General features: G+C 42.3%; 1 protein-coding gene across 21 annotated transcripts in view; it reads left to right on the forward strand.

Moving 5' to 3' along the window:
- map2k5 (mitogen-activated protein kinase kinase 5) overlaps window positions 1–16,983 on the forward strand; it is a 284,907-nt gene that overhangs the window by 76,227 nt on the left and 191,697 nt on the right. For all 21 annotated transcript variants that reach the window (XR_015073772.1, XM_085968445.1, XM_085968462.1 and 18 more), the window contains one exon: window positions 1,216–1,264. Coding sequence is in view for 20 of the 21 variants with exons in the window: in XM_085968445.1 (XP_085824571.1) it covers window positions 1,216–1,264 (49 nt within the window). In the remaining variant the exon portion in view is untranslated. The remainder of the gene's footprint in view (window positions 1–1,215; window positions 1,265–16,983) is intronic.

Consider the following 16,983-nt stretch of genomic DNA (forward strand, 5'->3'; position numbering starts at 1 on the left):
AGATTCAAAACTGTTATACTATATAATTTTAGAAGTGTTTCTGCTGGGAATTCATGACAAAAAGGAGAAGACAATTATAAAAGGCAAATGATGTTGGAATTAATATTTATCATTGCTTCTACCATCTCATAACTGTGACTCAATAAAATATCTAAAATTCAGTCTTCTATTGTTTTCTCAATTGCAAGACTGGTGTGTTTAAGATTTATTAATATTTAGATTAATTTCAGTCTCAAATTACAGAAGTGCAAATTAGTTAATAAATTCTGCTTTAAAATTTGATCGGGTTTTCTTTTCTATCTGATTTTTCTCTACCCTCCTTATACAGGAATGTAGTTTCATGGATATGTATTGCCCTCTGAAACCATGCCCACATTGGCAGTCGTCATGTGTAGGCCTTGATGGTGATTGTTATTAGTCTATTCAACTGTGGAGGGTGTCACTGGTGAGCCTGGTCCTGCCCGTACCTGACACGTACACATTCCAGCAGGGGTGATGGGATAGCACTCGGGAGCAGGAACCCTAGCTGATTTTTATCGTCTTTAGTCCCTGAGGCCAGTTATAATGTCCTTGCTACCACCCTTATTGAGATGCTATAGTTCACCACCTCAGACCTGTCTCGTCTATATGGCTCAGTTTCACACTAGGCAGTGAACTTACCAACTGAGTCGGGGAGGAGCTGCTTTTTTAATAGCATGATTATTTATTTGTATTTAGGGTACAAGGGAGGGGGTATCTTCTTTAAAGATACATTTGAAGAAATCTTTGCCTTTTTTCTGACATGATACAGTTCTATAAATTTGTACATTAATTACACAACACCAGGTTATAGTCCAACAGCTTTATTTGAAATCACAAGCTTTCGGAGCACTGCTCTTTCGTCAGGTGGCGAAGCAGCGCTCCGAAAGCTTGTGATTTCAAATAAAGCTGTTGGACTATAACCTGGTGTTGTGTGATTTCTTACATTTGTCCACCCCAGTCCAACACCGGCATCTCCACACCATGGCTACATTAATTACAAACAACAATTAGGGCCTTTTTAAGCAAAACAATTAATTGCACAATAAATCAGCGTAATGACAATGTTGTTTTTTATTATTCCTTTTTGAGATCCATGGAATACATTTTCTGTTCTGCAGTGTTCATTAGTTTAAATTGTGTTTCTATGTGGACATATGCAGTTTTATAACTGTCTTTACCTTTCTTTTCCATCAGCTTAAAGAAATCCTCTGCCGAACTTAAGAAAATACTGGCAAATGGACAGGTAGGTGGTGGAAACTGCATTGAGTATAATTACAGTGTGTGTAATTTCCCACTAATCTGCTGTGAATAATAGGCTGGTGAAGTGTACTGAAAGCCTAACATAATCGAGGGGTTCAGATCACATTGTGGATACTGTCTGAATCCAAAGTGTGTGTTAGTCTTAGCATAAATACCTTGATTTTAAAATAACATTATATTATAAGCAATCACTTTTGTATTTGTGTTCAGCTGCTGAAACCCTCATCCAAACTCGACAATTTCAGTGCTCTCCCGGCTGGCCGCCCATCCTCAACCTTCCATAAATTTCAGCTCATCTAAAATTCTGCTGCCCTTATGCTATACTGCAGCAAGTCCGCTTACCCATTACTCCTGTCTTTGCTGACCTACAGCATCTGGTTTATCATCTTAGATTTTTGGTAGAAGCTAAATCATTGTTAAAGAATGGTTACAAGGGTGCTAGTAACCTTCTGGCATCTCACCCAAGTGGTAATTCTTAACATGTGAACATAGATAGTCAATGTTGGCAGGTTATTTTATAATGTGGGCATTACCACCAAGTCTGATTGTGTCCTCACCCGATGCCTACACTTGCATTTTCCCATGCAAGTTACGTAGTAGTTTTATTTCCTCTTGGGTCTACTTTATAACAGTTACATTGTACAACAACAATTTGCATTTGTATAGCACCTTTAAAATGGGAAAACGTCCTAAGGCGCTTCACAGGAGTGTAACAAGACAAAAATTAAACATAGAAACATAGAAGATAGGAGCAGGAGTAGGCCATTCGGCCCCTCGCGTCTGCTCCGCCATTCAATGCTTAATGGCTGATCATCCAATTTAAGTACCTGGTCCCTGCTTTCTCCCCATACCCCTGGATCCCTTTAGCCTTAAGAAATATATCCAACTCCTTCTTGAATATATTTAATGAATTGGCTTCTACTGCCTTCTGTGGTAGAGAATTCCACAGGTTCACCACTCTCTGGGTGAAGAAATTCCTCCTCATTTCTGTCCTAAATGGCCTACCCCTTATCCTTAGACTGTGACCCCTGGTTCTGGACTTCCCGACCATCGGGAACATCCTTCCTGCATCTAGTCTGTCCAGTCCTGTCAGAATTTTATAAGTTTCAATGAGATCCCCTCTCATTCTTCTAAACTCCAGCGAGTACAAGCCCAATCGTCCCAATCTCTCCTCATACGTCATTCCTGCCATTCCAGGTATCAGCCTGGTGAATATTCGCTGAACTCCTTCCATGGCAAGAGCATCCTTCCTTAGATAAGGCGACCAAAACTGCACACAATACTCAAGATGTGGTCTCACGAAGGCCCTGTACAACTGCAACAAGACATCCTTGTTCCTGTACTCAAACCCTCTTGCTACGAAGGCCAACATACCATTTGCCTTCTTAACCGCCTGCTGCACCTGCATGCTTACCTTCAGCGACTGGTGCACAAGGACACCCAGGTCTCGTTGCACTTCTCCTTCTCCCAATCTATTGCCATTCAGATAATCTGCCTTCCTGTTTTTGCCACCAAAGTGGATAACCTCACATTTATCCACGTTATATTGCATCTGCCATGCTTTTGCCCAATCACCCAACCTGTCCAAATCATCCTGGAGTTTCTCGGCATCCTCCTCACAGCACACACGCCCACCTAGCTTTGTGTCGTCTGCAAATTTGGAGATATTACATCTAGTTCCCTTGTCTAGATCATTAATATATATTGTGAATAGCTGGGGTCCAAGGACCGATCCCTGCGGTACACCACTAGTCACTGCCTGCCACTCGGAAAAAGACCCGTTTATTCCAACTCTTTGCTTTCTGTCTGCCCAAATTGACAATAAAGAAGGATATATCAGGATGGGTGCCTCAAAGCTTTGTCAAAAAGGTAAGTTTTAAGTCAGGTCTTAAAGGAGGAGATAGAGTTGGAGAGATGGCGTGGTTTAGGGAGGTAATTTCAAAGCTTATGGCCTAGACTGCTGAAGGCACAGCTGCTAATGGTGGGATGAGGGGATTGAGGGATGCATAAGTTGGAGGAATGTAGAGTTCTTGATGGGTTGTAGGTCTGGAAGAGGTTTTAAAGATAGGGGACATTGAGGCCATGGAGGGAATTGAACATGAGCACGATTATTTTAAAATTGAGAAGTTGGTTGACCAGGAGCCAACATAGGTCAGCGAGCACAGGGGTAATGGGTGAGCGAGACTTGGTGCGGTTCAGAATACGGACGGCAGAGTTCTGGATGAGCTCAAGTTGATGGAGAGTGGAAGATGGGATGCTGGCCAGGAGAGCATTGGAATAGTCAAGTCTGAAGGTAACAAAGCATGAATGAGGTTTTCGGCAACAGTCAAGCTGAGGCAGGGGTGGAGATGGGCCATGTTAGAGGTGAAAGTAGGTGGTTGTTGTGATGGAAAGGATATGGGGTCAGAAGCTCAGCTCAGAGTCAAGTAGGACGCTGAGGTAGTGAACTGTCTCGTTCAGCCTGAGACAATGGCCACGGAGGGCAATGGAACTAGTGGCGAGGGAATGGCATTTGGCGGGAACCGAAGGCAATGGATTGATTGGTTAGCATGGTGGCATAGTGGTTAGCACTGTTGCCTCACAGCGCCAGAGACCCGGGTTCGAATCCGGCCTCGGGCGACTGTGTGTGTGGAGTTTGCACATTCTCCCCGTGTTTGCGTGGGTTTTCTCTGGGTGCTCCGGTTTCCTCCCACAGTCCAAAGATGTGCGGGTTAGGTTGATTGGCTATGATAAATTGACCCTTAGTGTTAGGGGGATTAAATACGTGGGGTTACAGGGATAGGGTGGGATATGTGTTGGTGTGGGGGTTACGGGGATCGGGTGTGATATGTGTCGGTGCAGGCTCGATGGGCCGAAATGGCCTCTATCTGCACTGTGGGGTTTCTGTGGTTTCTGTGATTGGAAAAAAATTGCGGCTCATCCAGGACTGGATGTCGGACAAGCATTCTGAGAACACAGAGGCAGTGGAGGGGCCATGAGAGGTGGTGATGAGGTAAAGCTGGGTGTCGTCGGCGTACATGTGGAACCTGACATCTTGTCTTTAGATGATGTTGCCGAGGAGCAGCGTGTAGTTCAGAAATAGAAGGAGGCTAAGGATAGATCCTTGAGGTAGTCCAGACGTAATGGTATGGGGGCAAAAAGAGAATTCATTGCAGGAGATTCTCTGGTTACAATTGGATGCAAGTGGATCCAGGGGTGGGCAATCCAATTAAGCTGGACAACAGAAGATAGGTGTTGGAGGAGGATGGTGTGGTCAACCATGTCAAAGGATGTCGAGAAGGATGGGGGAGGATAGTGCACTATAATCCGAGGATGTAATTTGTGAGTTGATTTGCGGGAAAGATGGGCACAGATTTGGGAGGTGACAAGGTGTTGGAGATAGTTTGCAAGGGCAGAGGGGACAAGGGTGGGTTTTTTGATGAGTGGATGATAATGGTATGTTTGGAAAGGATGGGCACAGTACCTGAGGAGAGGGAACAGTTTACAATATCAGTTAGCATGGGAGCCAGGAAAGGAGTTGAGTGGTCAGCAGTTCAGTGGGAATAGTGTCAAGAGATCAGGAGTTGGATCTCATGGACAAGGTGAGCTCAGAGGCCATGAAGAAAGATAGGACAGAAACTAGAGAAGGATGCAAGTTCAGAGCCAGGGCAAGCAGGAACCTTGACTTGGTGGGTAAGGGGAAGAGAACAATGTGGCAGAGGCAGCTTAACAAATGGTCTCAATCTTGGTGGCAAAGAAGTCCATGAGTTCCTTGCATTTCTTATTGCAGGTGAGGATGGAAGGGGCAGGGAAGAGGGGTTTAAGGAGAGGGTTGGTAGTGGAGACAAGAAGCCGAGGGTTATCTTTGCATTCCAGGATGATCCTAGAGCAGTGCTTTTTGGCAAAGGAGAGCAGGGCCTGATAGTGCTTAATGTCGTCCAGCCAGATCTGGCAATTAATGGCTAAGCCAGTTGTACTCCATTTACGGTCAAGTTTGCACCCCAAGGAATTAATGGAGCAAAGATGGGGACCGTAGCAGGAGTAATGACCAAGGTGAGAGCAAGTAAGGGTTTTGTTTGGGACAAGGGTATCAAAAGTAGCAGTGGGGTGTGATTGAGCAGATCGATAGAAGCAGAACGAGAATGGAGGGCCAATAGCTAAATAGCTGGGAGTTTGAACATGCCATTGTAAGTGATTTGGGGAGAGTTTTTTCCAGGGACAGATTCGGTGAAAGATACAAGGAAGTGAACAGAGATGGCCTTGATCTGTGATTGAGACAGTGGTAATAAAGAGGCCATGTGAGATGGCACAGTCAAAGTCGTGTCGTGAATGTGGATAGGAGAGTTTATATAGAGGGCGAGGTTAAGGGAGGAGAGGAAGGCAGTGAACTCAGGAGAGTGGGCAAGGTGAATTGAGATGGAGGTTGAAATCACCGAGGATGAAAAGTCACTCGGTGCAGAGGCTGAGGGAGGAAAGTAGTGAAGATATCTCGGTGAGAAACTTGGGGTGGGGCTTGGGTTTGCGGTAATTGTATATGAAGATGTCTATGGTGAAGGATTAACAAATGCAATTTCTACAAGTTTATTAAGCAGCATAGGATTGATTAAAGAAAGAAAGACAGCCGGAAAGACATTTATATAGCACCTCTCAGAACCCCAGGACGTCCAAAGCGCTTTACAGCCAATTAAGTACTTTGAAGTGGAGTCACACTTGTAACGTAGGCAGCCAATTTGTGCATAACAAGGTCCCACAAACAGCAATGAAATAAATGACCCGATCATCTGTTTTAGGTGTTAGCTGAGGGATAAATGTTGGCCAGGACCCCGGGAGAACTGGTCCATGGTCTTTTACGTCCACCTGTGAGGGCAGATGCAGCCTTGGTTTATTGTCTCATACGAAAGACGGCACCGCAGACTATGCAGCAGTGCCTCAGTACTGCACTGAAGTATATATGGAGCAGTGATATTTCTGCTTAACCACTGCTGTTTATATTCCTGAAATCTTATGATAGTCATTCCTTCTAAGAAAATTACATTTAGAGGAGTGTGTTCTATGTTTAAGTATAAACATTATAGAAAGAGGTGAAAATAGCTTAACTTACATTCTTGCACTTTTCTCATCTAAATGCTTCTTTTGGGTGAAATGCTGCTGTATGATACGTGTTTAGGAATATGTCAACATATTTGTATGAAATTCCTTTACTATTTTAACAGAATGATTTGCCTGTTGAAAGTAAATTGGTTAATGCTTCTGTTAAAATAGTGGAGAAAAGGAATTTGATAGTGGCACCAATTCCCTATATGAAAAATGAAATTAAGCCAACATGCAATGTTGTGCCAACGCTTTTCACCAAGTTGTTTCCACCAGTGTTATTACCAGTGACAAACCTGTAATCACCAATATATCAACCTAATACTAATATAGTATGCTTCAAAGTCCTCTCCCCAGACATGACAAAATATTGAAGCACAAATTCTATAATTGGGTCTTTTACTAAGACTTGGTACAAAAATAGCATCTTTTCACCATTTCAGGTGACGGAAATCCTAGTGCTCGAACTGTCTAAAGTCCATTCTGCATCTATTCTGTTTCATTACATTTTCACAAACATGATCCACGTTTCAAAAAAAAGATTGGAACAAAACACGGTAGTCTTTTTGGTGAGGCTGGTTTATGATGCATTTGGCAAAAATGAGTAGCATTTTCCAGGTAGGTCTGTTACTTGTTACTGTTCTAATGACCATATGGCACACTCTTGATGGAGTTGAAATGATCTTTCACTGCACTTGCTTTGGCTTCATTCTAATCCTAGGTTGTGAAACATAGCTCAGAAACGACTGCAGATAATAGAACCATGTGTCACACTAAAACTAAACATCCACCTCTCTAGTTAGGATAGCTTCCCCTCCCCCCTCCCAGTTTTAATGTCTTAATGCCTAAAATATTATGATGCTTGCATGAAGTATTCTGATGTGAATTTTCAAACAACTATCCCCCTTCTGCCCCCACAGTGCTTCTAAGCCATCTATATCCCAGTTTCTACTTGAGAGCCTACAGCCTGATCCCTTGGCAGTTATCAATTTCATTCACATTTTGTATTTCTAATCAAAAGTCCTCTTTATGGAATCATAAAAAGTAAAGTGATTGAGCCCATTGTGCCTTTAACTGGTGCTAGCTTCATATCCAAGGTATCTATTCTAAAATAACAACAGAAAATGCTGGAAATACTCGGCAGGCCAGGCAGCATCCGTGGAGAGAGAAACAGAGTTAACGTTTCAGGTCTGGGACCCTTCATCAGAACTGGAAAAAGCTGGAAATGTAACAGATGTTAAGCAGGTGCAGAGACGGGGGGGGGGGGGTGCGGTTTAGGAGGGGAGGAAGGAATTGAAAGAACATACTGTGAAAATGTTGCAAATGGGAATGGCAAAATCATACTGCATGAAAAATGGGGGCAGGGATTATTATCTGAAATTGTTGAACTCAATGTTGAGTCCGGCAGGCTGCAAAGTGCCTAATTGAAAGATGAGGTGCTGTTCCTCGAGCTTACGTTGAGCTTCATTGGAACAATGTAATAGGCCGAGGACACAGAGATCAGAGTGGGAGTGAAGCGGAGAATTAAAGTGAGAGGCGACCGGAGACCAAACGCAGATTGGGCGACCGCTTTGCGGAACACCTCCGTTCAGTCCGTAAGGGTGACCCTGAGCTTCCGGTCGCCTGTCACTTTAATTCTCCGCTTCACTCTCACTCTGATCCTATTTCTGTGCTCTTTCTCAAGTATTTCTTTCTTGAATGTTGTGACTGACTAGGCTTCCATAATCCAATTACTCTCTGCATTAAAAACATTGGTTTAGGTGGAAAAATAACTTTTGATGTTCACGAATTAAAATCATTAATGAAATAAATCTCCCTTCTCCCAGCTAGCCATTGGAAAAAGTCAAAAGATTAGTGCAAGGAAGATGGGTCCGGTTGATTATCTGTCGGATGTGGTGTCAGTGGGATTATTTAGTGAATAGATTAAAATCATGTACAAACCAACACATTTAATGTTTGTTAAGCTGCTCTTCTTTCATCGCCTCAAATTGCTCTCGCTGTTGCCACATCAGTGACCTGGTACTTCACTCTAGTGTTAAACAGCTTAAAATGCTCTCTGCAGGCAATCCTAGTTTGAAATGATAAAATCTGTATTTGTAGTGTTGGGTGTTTTTTGACATTCAGGTGGACACCGTATTAAAGTATCAGATATCCACCATTACACTTTACTGAAATCATGGTTTCAAAGTTGGATACACAATAGGATTTGATTTACTGAAAAATGATGAGTGAGTTAATTACACCATAGTTACTACGTGTTTGTGCTCAGCAAACCAAACCCCTTCGTATATCTTGTTAACACTAAATGTTGATTAATTTATGAATTTGAGATTTTTTTGAAATGAAAGATTAAAGCATCACAATGGCTTTGTTCTGTAGAAACTTATAAGAATAGAAGATTGTACATTTGTTGATATGAAATTGGTGTACTGAGCTGTGGAAAAGTAGTTGTGGAAAGCAATGTGTGGAGGAGGCCTGGCTGTTGACTACATCATGGAAAACTGCAGACAAATTCTAATTTTTATTACTAGTTGATGTCCGATGGTATTGCATACAGGGAGTCTAAACTAAATTTAGACTTTGAGTAAAGTTGCAGGGCAGGGGATATTTGGGCCAGGGTGCACAGATTCTGGTGCAAATTTGGTCTTTACTTTTATATAATATTTTAATGTTATCGTTAAACTGCAAAACGTGGCAAATTGAATAGCAGAGGGGTCCAAACACCCCTTCCAGGTGAAACAGCGATTTACTTGTACTTCTCGCAATCTAGTATACTGTATTTGCTGCTCACGATGCGGTCACCTCTACATTGGGGAGACCAAACGCAGATTGGGTGACCGCTTTGCGGAACACCTCCGTTCAGTCCGTAAGGGTTGTGATGAAATATGTCATTCATCAGACTCTGTATTTAACTACATATATTGTATTGCCTGCTCCTGTGTTTTTACCTTGTATTGTATATAGTGCACCGCCCCCTTTCTCCCCATTGGGTGTGTCGGCTCCGCCCATACCTGGCCCTACTTAAGACAAGCCCAGGCTTGTCTTGCAGCAGAACAGCAGAATGCTAGGTGAAGACACAGGCATCTTTCTTTGCTAATAAAAGCCTAGTTTTATCCAGTTAACTTTGAGCCTTGAAGTTATTGAGGTGCATCAAGGGTGACCCCGAGCTTCCGGTCGCCTGTCATTTTAATTCACCGCTCCATTCCCACTCGGACCTCACCATCCTTGGCCTCTTGTATTGTTCCACGGAAGCTCAACGTAAACTCGAGGAACAGCACCTCATCTTCCGATTAGGCACTCTGCAGCCTTCCGGACTCAATATCGAGTTCAACAATTTCAGATCATAAGCTCGGCCCCCATTTCATTTTCTCTTGTAATTGTTCCACTCCTTCCCCCCCCCCCCCCCCCCCATTCCTTTTGTTTCTCTCTCACACCTGGCAGCTATCTTTTGCCCTGCCAGTACACTTTACACCTAATCTCAGCCTATTACCATCTTGTCTAGCTTCTAATCTCTTTTACTTCTTTTGTTTCTTTTGTCCGATCGCAGCCCTGCCTTCGATCTAGTTTCTTTTCTTTCCAGTTTTGAAGAAGGGTTCGACCCGAAACGTCAACTCAAATTTCTCTCCACGGATGTTGCCTGACCTGCTGAGTTTTTCCAGCATTTTCTGTTGTTATTTCGGATTTCCAACATCTGCAGTATTTTGCTATCGCAGAGGGGTAGATTTGATTGAAGTATAGGAATTTCTCCATAGCACAGGCTGAAGCACTGCAGTGCCACCACTGGCAGGACAGTGTAATTACAGCATAACAAGTTTACATGCAGTATTTCAATTATAAATGTGGATGTAGAAATTTATAATGGAAGTAAATTGACAATGCAACAAAAGGAAGTAATATTTTGTAGATGAGAAGTGTGTGCAAATGTAAGTTTTTCAATATATTAGTATCGTAACTATAATCAAAACATGGGTATTATTGCAACTCGTTTGAGGAACAGAAGTTTGAAAGTGGCGTATTGAGTTAAAACAAAGTATTGGTTTCAGAGCTAATCAATTGGAAATTAAGCAGTAATCCATTCACAAGTGTATCAAAGTAATTTTGCTGCTGTATCAAAATTATATTTTAATCCATCCCTTCTGTAGTTCCATTGTGATATTTCCTTAGTGGACAGACTATTGTCTGTGCTGCTCTTCAATTCCTCACTAACACTTAAAAGCAAACCTGCTGGATTTTTTTTGTTTCCACGCCCTTCCCAACCCTGTGGAAATGACTAGTTCTGCCCTCCTCGCCCTGTAACAGCGCTTCGGGGAATTGTTTCCTTGCACTCCCTGGTGGGTCATTGTGCCGTGCCTTGCTATGCCAATGCCTTCAAAAGTTTTTTTTTTAAAGAACTAGTCTATGGGTCCCAAAAAGGTGATATTGATGTCTGTTAACATGCATTAAACAGAATGCACATTGTCAAGAGTTATTGTAATGCTTTTCCACCAAGTATTCTGTCCAAATGGGGTAGTAAACTGAAAGTAAAATAAAAATCACACTTGAAGTACTTATCTCATCAGTGGTGCCAACAGTCATTGTTCAGATAATAGCATTTCTGAAAATCATTAACATTATAATGCTGCATCAATATGATTGTTGGGCAATGAATTAGGTTTTGAGTACTAGGGGGTTATATCGTAATGTATTACAAAGCAAATTCCCATGTGCAAAGTAGGTTATATTTTTTAAATATATTGAAATCTCATTTCTGTATTTATTGTAAAACACCAGCACTAACAGTATTTAATCAAAGCAGGTTTTGACTGTATTTTAATGAATGTGCAAGTATTGCTGAAGATTTTTCCTGAAAATGGTGCTTCTTAATATGATTTCCATATTGAAACCAGCTGGATTTCTATTTTTTTTTTCATTATAGATTTTTGAATGCTGGTGGTTCTGTTAAATCATGTTTTGCACCACACCAGCACCTGCAATTGCTCAGCTAGTAAAGTTAGCTGAGTCATACAGACCATGAAGGTCCTAGATTTGATTCTCTAACCTGTGCAGAGCCGCCTGATCTCAGCCTGGCTGACTGTAGGGTTGCTACAGTTAGTCTCAGTACCCCTGAGTTAGAGAGGGGAATATCAGCCAGGGTTCTTGCTCCTGATGGCTATCTAATGACCTGATTTGGAAATGTGGATGTCAGATGAGGACAGGATTTAGCTGTGATCGGCACAAACACTTTCCATGAGGAGTCACTGGATAGTGATCGGGAGTAGGAACCCTACTCACCTACCCCAGCAATGCTGAGGTTAGTTGTAATGCTCTGGCAGAAATCAGCCAACTTACCACACACTAAGGATTTAATCTAGGACATTTTGGGCTGTATGGGTCAGTATCACATGGTGCATTTACCCACTAATTTATGGAAGAACAATTTTTTTTTTGCTTTTAGTTTATTGTAGCTTTAATCAGCAGCTACTATGCTAGAATAGAGACATTGACCTGATTGACACAACACATAAAATTGATCGTTAAATGCCATAATCTGCTGTTTGACCCGTTTTCTAGATTTGAGCTCACTATAGATTGTTCATAGAGACCCAACCAGTTCCCAACCTCAACCACCTCCTCTGTCTGGCTGAACTTGTTCTCACGTTGAGCAACTTTTCCTTTAACTCCACTCACTTCCTCCAGATAAAAGATGTCATTATTGGAACCCGCATGAGTCCTAGCTAAGCGTGTCTTTTTAAGCAACATGGAAATAGGAGCAGGAGTCGGCCATTCGGCCCCTCGAGCCTGCTCCGCCATTCAATGAGATTATGGCTGATCTTAGACTTCAGCTCCACTTTCCCGCCCGATCCCCATATCCCTTGATTCCCCTAGAGTCCAAAAATCTATCTATCTCAGCCTTGAATATACTCAACGACTGAGCCTCCACAGCCCTCTGGGTAGAGAATTCCAAAGATTCACAACCCTCTGAGTGAAGAAATTCCTCCTCATCTCAGTCTTAAATGGCTGACCCCTTATCCTGAGACTATGCCCCCTAACTCTAGACTCTCCAGCCAGGGGAAACAACCTGTCAAGCCCTCTCAGAATCTTATATGCTTCAATGAGATTACATTCTTCTAAACTCCATAGAGTACAGGCCCATTCTACTTAATCTCTCCTCATAGGACAACCCTCTCATCCCAGAAATCATCTAGAGAACCTTTGTTACACCCCCTCTATGGCAAATATATCCTTCCTTGGGTATGAAGACCGAAGCTATACATAGTACACCAGATGTGGTCTCACCAAAGCCCTGTACAATTGCAGCAAGACTTATTTACTTTTGTACTCCAACCCCTTTGCAGTAAAGGCCAACATACTAGTTGCCTTCCTAATTGCTTGTTGTACCTGCAAGTTAACTTTCTGTGTTTTGTGTACAAGGACACCCAAATCCTTCAGAACACCAACATTTAATAGTTTCTCATCGTTTAAAAATATATTACTCTTCTTACCTCACATTTCTCCATATTATACTCTATCTGCCACCTTGCCCACTCATTTAATCTGTCTATATCCCTTTGCAGACACTTTGGACTGGATTTTCGGTGTGCCGCGAGGCGGGCTTTTAGGCGTGCGGGGGGCCCAACCCCATATCCATCACCAAGATTGCGTACTTCCAGCTCCGTAACATCGCATGTCTCTGCCCTGCTTATCAGCTGACGAAACCCTCATCCATGTTTGTTACCTTCAGACTTGACTATTCCAGTGCTCTCCTGGTCAGCCGCCAATCTTCCCATCAAGACCCGTCACCAATGTTCCCTCTTTTTTTTTTTGGTACGCGGTATCTTTTCCAGCGACAGCAGCTGGTGAGTGGCCTGCGCCGACCTTCCGATTGGTGCACGGCCGCTTAGGGGGAATGTTGCCCATCACCCCTGTGTTTGCTGGCCTACATTAGTTCCCGGTCCACCAATGTTTCAGTTTTACAATTCTGATCCTCATATTCAAATCCCTCCATGGCCTTGCACTTCCCTATATCTATACCATCCTCCAGTGCGCCGAGATCTCTGCATTCCTCCAACTCTGGACTCTTGAGCATACCCCACTTCCTCTACCTCACCATTGGTGGCTGTGCCTTCAGCTGCCGAGACCCTAAACTCTGCAATTCTCTCCCTAAACCTTTCCACCTCTCTCTCCTCCTTGAAGATGCTCCTGAAAACCTAGCTGTTCGACCAAGCTTTTGGTCACCTGACCTAATCTCTCTTTGGCTTAGTGCTAAATTTTGTCTGATTATGCACCTGCTAAGCGCCGTGGGACATTTTGCTACATTAAAGGCGCTATATAAATGCAAGCTGTTGTTGTTGGCACTTTGCTGCCTTCTGGCCTTCAGACCTTAACTATAGCTCCCATTTTCTCTCTTGCAGGAGGTGCTGGTAGTGTGGGATGGATATGCTAGTATTTTGGATGGGGCAAAGGAATGAGCTGGTTCTTGGGGAGGGGACTTTGTTTTCGGAACACTGTGCTGGCGAGTTGGTCTGCACTCTTGGTTTTTTTGGTGCACTAGAGCCTGCTTCACTTTGCCAGTTTTCACTTTCCTTTCTACCTGCCAATCCCTTACCCATTTGGCTATTCACACATTGTGTATGTCTCGTATGAGCCTTTTATTTCATTAATTTATCTCATTATACCTACTATTGTCTCATGCTAAGATCGGTTTTGCCCTTTAGCCATCTCCTGTTCTCCAATTTATAGGTAATTTTATTTATTTTCCGGTATGTGGTTGTGTTACTTTTCCTCCTTCCTCTTGTTCCGTTCCTTTTTCAAATGCTGTTCATCTGTAATATCTGTTCGTTCTGAGGAAGGGTCAGTACCCGAAATTTCTTTTCTGTTGTTTCCACAAATGCTGCCAGACCCAATGAGTGTTCCCCGCTTTGTTTGAGGTTATTCGTTGTGCTGCTGTCAAATTCAAATTACGTTCTGTAACTACTTGTCAACAAAATGAGCGATTAGGAAGTGGAAATCCAATCAAGGTTTCCTAACTATTGCTTGACCAATTGTAATGGGCAAAATATGTAACCTGAATACGGAATAGAAGTGTTCTAGTTTGAAGATGCTTGGTACATCTATTTGGCACATCAGCGTGATATGTCACAGAAATCACAGAAACCCCACAGTGCAGATAGAGGCCATTTCGGCCCATCGCGCCTGCACCGACACATATCCCACCCGATCCCTGTAACCCCTACACCAACACCAACACATATCCCACCCTATCCCCGTAACCCCACGTATTTAATCCCCCTAACACTAAGGGTCAATTTATCATAGCCAATCAACCTAACCCGCACATCTTTGGACTGTGGGAGGAAACCGGAGCACCCGGAGGAAACCCACGCAGACACAGGGAGAATGTGCAAACTCCACACAGACAGTCACCCGAGGCCGGATTTGAACCCGGGTCCCTGGCGCTGTGAGGCAACAGTGCTAACCACTATGCCACCGTGCTGCGTATGTCCTGTCGTAGAGCGACAGGACATACATTCGTGCCCTTACATTTCATAAAAGTTCCCATTCTCTGCTAGGTTGGTGAGGAGGCACAAAGTGGAGGAAAGCTTCGTCCCGCCAGTATGAGTGATGGAAAACTGAAAGGTTTGTTGCCCTGGGTTGCTATTGTGCACTATACAGTGAATGATTGTAGAGTGGTTTTGGCAGAGGCCAAAAAGCAGGTTCTTAGTTAAGGAATGGTGAATAAAAATTATAAAATGGAGAAAGACAAAGATGTGAGTGAATGATGCGCAAAATGAACAACTGAGTTGTTAGCACAGTAGATCCATTTATTGGGAGCATGTTCAGGTTCCTTTCTTTCTGCTATTATGCATTAAGCTTTTCTATATAAAATTTTGACAAAAACTTCTTTCTGTTAGGAGAATGAACCTGCTGTCCTGCACCAGCATTCTTGGATTGTTGATTTAGTATTTTGATATCTCTGCCGTAATGCCCTCTTACTGAGTGGAAGAGTTTTGCTAAGGATTATTTAATGAGGTGCCGGTTAATTTGTATGATGTCGTAATCCCCTAGTGTTGCAGAATTTGGCTAATGCTAAATCCGCTTCTGCATAATGGGTGTGATGTGTGGATTACTTGATTCACTTTGAGGTGGGACTGGATTAATTACAGTGATGAGCAATGTAATCTATCATAGTGAGATAGAAATTGATGCTGTAATTAGCTAGCATTGTCATAAAGCTGGAGAAACACTTGTGTCCCTTAATATGACCCAGTTCCTTTGGTGCTGAAATTACCCTGTTTATATTCCGGGGTGGATTCAGCAACACCAGAACAACATGCACAGTTATATGCACATAATATACAGTCTGCGCAGTTATTACATTGCCATATTTGCAACTCGATCGTGCTGACTGTGGAATTGCCAAGATGGTGATTGAAGACCATCAATATTGAGATCACATTCAAAGCTCAGTACTATGTGGCTAGAATTAAAATGGTGGCAGTACTTGCTTCTGGAGCCAACAGTGAAATCATCTGCCAAACACGGTTCAGTACCTCTGATGGCACTACCGCCATGTTGGTTACTTTACAAAAATGTCCCTAACAGTGCACTTGTGGTCAGAAGCAGCCCTGAAGTTGGTTAATTCTAACCTGGGCTGTTTTGACAATTATAGTTGCTCCTGCTTAAACCGTTGCCACGTGGTGAAGGTGTTGGGCAAAACAGATTGTTAATCAGTTGGAATTTTAGTGTAAAAAGTGAAATCAGATGGCAATCTGCATCAATTCTGTGCTAAAATTGTCATTTGCACAGTGAAAGAGACCACACATATTGTTCTCATTCGTTATCACCAAGTACTGTTATGGATATGAGATGTGTTCATTTTGGTTTAACTAATGTGATTGATATTGCACCGTGTCATGGTTTCCCTCCTGTACTATACACGGTCAGGTTCTGCATTGTATTACAGCAAAATTGCATGATAAACTCCATTGGCCATTCAGAAATGCCGCCTCTTGTCAATAAATATATTGGATTATTCTTCAAAATACATTATTTTTTTATTTTTTAATATACATTTATGTACAAGCTATATGTTTACTTGTGAAAGACGTTTTTAAGCAGTCTCTCTGCTTTGTTGCAATGCAATTTTTGCGCGTGTTTAGATGTTGATTTTTAAAAAAGTAAGTCATTTCTATCTATTCACATTTTTATTGACCCAAAATTAGATACTGTAAATGTAATTAATACGTGTTAATATATTCTAAACCTATCTCTTTGACAAAAATGTCTTTGACAAAGATTGGTATGATCTTGTTATTAAAATGATGGTTTTTCAATTAAAGCTCACTGTCCTTTACAGCATCAAGAATTCAGCACATTGTTTTTTTTTTATCACCTCCCGACAGCAAGAGTCCACTATATTGTAAATCAAAGAAAATTGGCCACAGGCTCTCTATTCTGTGGTGTAATTGGGTGAGTGTACGGTGCTTGATGCACAAAGTTGCATCACGTGACTTTACATGGTACTATGACATGATGTTGACACCCATGAATTGCCAACTCTTTCATACATACATTGCTAACTAATTTCTGTTCATTCAGATATTTGTATTTAAAAAATCCAGGATGAACCAAACTCCTTTCAGAATTGTTAAA

The sequence above is a fragment of the Somniosus microcephalus genome, chromosome 27 (assembly GCF_052327205.1).
Source record: "Somniosus microcephalus isolate GS21.2 chromosome 27, FLI_Smic_1.0, whole genome shotgun sequence".
Lineage (NCBI taxonomy): Eukaryota > Metazoa > Chordata > Chondrichthyes > Squaliformes > Somniosidae > Somniosus > Somniosus microcephalus.